The sequence below is a fragment of the Arachis ipaensis genome, chromosome B7 (assembly GCF_059453495.1).
Source record: "Arachis ipaensis isolate K30076 ecotype BB chromosome B7, ASM5945349v1, whole genome shotgun sequence".
Taxonomy (NCBI): domain Eukaryota; kingdom Viridiplantae; phylum Streptophyta; class Magnoliopsida; order Fabales; family Fabaceae; genus Arachis; species Arachis ipaensis.
Window position 1 is genome coordinate 131,692,987 of NC_142442.1, and position 3,250 is coordinate 131,696,236.

At 36.2% G+C, this 3,250-nt stretch overlaps 1 protein-coding gene across 1 annotated transcript; it reads left to right on the plus strand.

Annotated features, from left to right (window-relative positions):
* Nucleotides 1-423: 423 nt before the first annotated feature.
* On the plus strand, nucleotides 424-2,914 carry LOC107605939 (abscisic acid receptor PYL8). The gene is given in 4 exon segments (XM_016307892.3): nucleotides 424-776; nucleotides 1,228-1,443; nucleotides 2,266-2,308; nucleotides 2,311-2,914. Coding segments are annotated over 4 exon segments (423 nt in total). The 5' UTR covers nucleotides 424-635; the 3' UTR covers nucleotides 2,334-2,914.
* The last annotated feature ends 336 nt before the right edge of the window (nucleotides 2,915-3,250 follow it).

The following is a 3,250-nucleotide window of genomic DNA, read 5'->3' on the forward strand; positions in this document are numbered from 1 at the left end:
ATTGAATAGTAATTAACTCTCTTTTTTTAATTTTTATACTAAAAATATTGATCCGGGATTTATAAGATGCAAAACTTGTTTAGCCTTTTAAATGCAAAGTTTGCAAGTTGCTGCCCCAATTCCCAAGGCAATCTCATCAAAAGAAACTCCCATTTCCGTAAATAGAAGGGAAAATCCAAGGGCATATCAGTCATCACAATAAAACACAGAAAACAACAAAATAAAAAAAGGACAAAACACGCCATTGCCGTCAATGGCGGTTCTGTAATAATCCCTTCTAAGTAAGTCCACATTTCCAACGAAAAATACTTGCCACTAATAAAAAACCCCACTTTTCTCTAATTAATTAATAAAAACCCTTATAAATTTACTTAATTTGGGATAATTATATTTATAGAGAGAAGGAAAAAGATAAAATAGAAAGAGGTAGTTTGTTGATGCTGCATTTCATTTCACTTTCACACACCGCTCTCAAAATCAATTTCCTCCTCCCTCTCTTTTTGCTTTCTCGAACCTTCCGCCGGAGAGCCTCGCCGGAAGGCCACCGGAGCTCGGTGGCGGCGGCAGCAGATTTTTTTTCCCTCTATTGAAGAAGCTGCGAATTGGCGCTTGAAAACGGTGGCGTTTTTAGCTTGATGATGATGAAGAAGGGGAACGGCGATGGAGCTTTCAGTAACATGGAGATGGAGTATTTAAGGAGACACCACACGCAAGAGCCTCGCCAGAATCAGTGTTCTTCTGCGCTTGTTAAGCACATCAAGGCACCTCTTCCTTTGGTTAGTTCTTCTTCTTCCTTCTCTGTTTTTTTGTTTTAATTAAAATATTCTTGTTGACCCTTTTGTTGTTTTGGGATAAAGTTTCGTTTTTTTATATAATTTGATGAGTACCTTAATTGGATCCAGCTGTAGAAGTTTGTATATGCAGTTTTGGATTATGTATACAGAATTAGTTATTTTCAGTTTTGAAATTTTGGTTGAGTGAATATTGAATGATTATGTATTACTCCCTTAATTCTATATATATTGATAGGTTATTTTGACTTGTCTGACATATTCATAAATCAATGTGTTGGAATACAAATTGCACCCTTACCCTACATCAATTTGTGAAAGTAGCAGAAAAGCTAAAACAACTTGTCAATATAGAATGAAAGGAGTATTTGTATTTGCATTGATTTATTGAGGAATTGGTTACTTATTGTGTTTAGTTACTTTTGTTGTCTTAAAGGTGTGGTCATTGGTGAGGAGGTTTGATGAGCCACAGAAGTACAAGCCATTTGTGAGTAGGTGTGTGGTGAGGGGGAACCTTGAGATTGGGAGTCTAAGAGAAGTTGATGTTAAGTCAGGGCTACCTGCCACTACCAGCACTGAGAGATTGGAGATCCTTGATGACAATCAGCATATTCTTAGTGTAAGGATCATTGGTGGTGATCACAGACTCAGGGTATGTAACTATGAATTCTATGTATCAATATCAAGCTCCTTGCTTGCAACATATTAACTTCTTCTATTCATCTAAATGTTTCCATGTTTTTTTATGTGAGAGTAAGTTTACTGTAATGTAGGAAGGTTCATGAGTTAGTTGATTGGGAGTGTAGCATATAGATTGTGTTCCATTTTATGTAGTTGACTGAGCTTGTTATGGTAAGAAGCTGAATAGTTTCAGCACTTTGCTAACACTGCACAAATATTCCCCCGGGGGTGAGAGTATTTTGTTTGATTTTTAATTTGTTCCTTTTTTTCTATTTTTATGGTAAGTTCACAACTGCACTTCTGATGCAAACAATCCCTTTTCAATTTTTATTTGTAGTTTTGATCTTATGGTGCAAAACATACATGAGTAGTAAGGATGTTTTATGCACTTATTGTGCTATAAGTTGCAAAGAATTCCTGCAAAAAATTTTAGGAAACCAAAAAGAACTGTCATCTTTAGAAAGTACTAACAGTATCATTCAGTTTAGGTAAATGGAATTCTCGAGACGTTCCTTTGGTTGTGGTTCTGGTTTCTCTTGCACAAATGAAAATTCATTGCTTAGGAGTTAATCACTTGTCTGAGCAAAAACAAGTTAAAATTTTTTAAAACTAATTGCAGTCATAATTTACTGAGTGTAATACTCATGTTTTTATCAGTTATCGATTGATTTATCTTACTGTTAACTCTTGTTCTTTAAGTAATTTGGCTAACTGATTAAGCTGTTTCTGTCCTTGCTCACCATAGAGAGGACAACAATTCAATTTTGACCTGACTCTACATTTTATCTTTCAGAACTATTCATCTATCATGTCCCTCCACCCGGAAATCATTGATGGAAGGCCAGGTACCCTGGTAATTGAATCTTTTGTGGTGGATGTGCCTGAGGGGAACACAGAGGACGAGACCTGCTACTTTATCGAAGCTTTGATCAAGTGCAACCTCAAGTCACTCGCTGATGTCTCGGAAGGGCTTGCCGTGCAGGATCGCACCGAGCCAATCGACCGGATGCAAGATTTGTTGATAAGTGGCTGAGGAGACTCGGTTGCCATGGATGAAGCTTCGGGGGCTTTCCTTATCTCGGAGGCTTTGGAGACGGACTGGCAAATGGAAATGGTGCATGTTTTTCACTGTTATAGAGTGGCAGAGTTATTCATTTGATTTGATCTATCAATTATCCTTGTTATATATGCTGGTTTCTCTCTTTAGTAGTTTAAAGAACAGAGTATTCTTAGACACGTGTCTGAATCTGGGGAAGTAATAGGCGAAAAAACCAGGAGATTCTGCGTGAACTGCATGTTGTGTTCTTAAAAGAGAAACTCTTAGCATGTAAGTAAGTCTCTTGTGTGTATAGATTCTAAGATGCTTTGTAAAATTGTTTTGATTGATCATATCAAACTACGGTAGAATATCGATATGTGCAGAGGCTGCTGCTTAATTCTTATATAGTAGTGTCAAAATAGATATGATGAGATATATATAACGCCTTAGTGTTATGATTGAAGGTAGAAGGTGGTGAAAAAAGGAAAGGGATTGAATGAAAGGAAAAAGGGAGAGAAGAAGCTTAGGCAAAAGAAACATTTTTATTGTCTGATTGTGATTACAATTGTTACCTAATTTGAATAAATAATTTTATCGGAAAACACTATCTACAAACAAAACCTTCAAATAATAATTAAAAGAAGTGAATTCTTCTTCTACTTTTCTTTGATGTTATCACATCACAATCCAATTTTTAAAAGCAAAGAAGTTAGCACGAGGAGGAGCAGCAAGATCCATT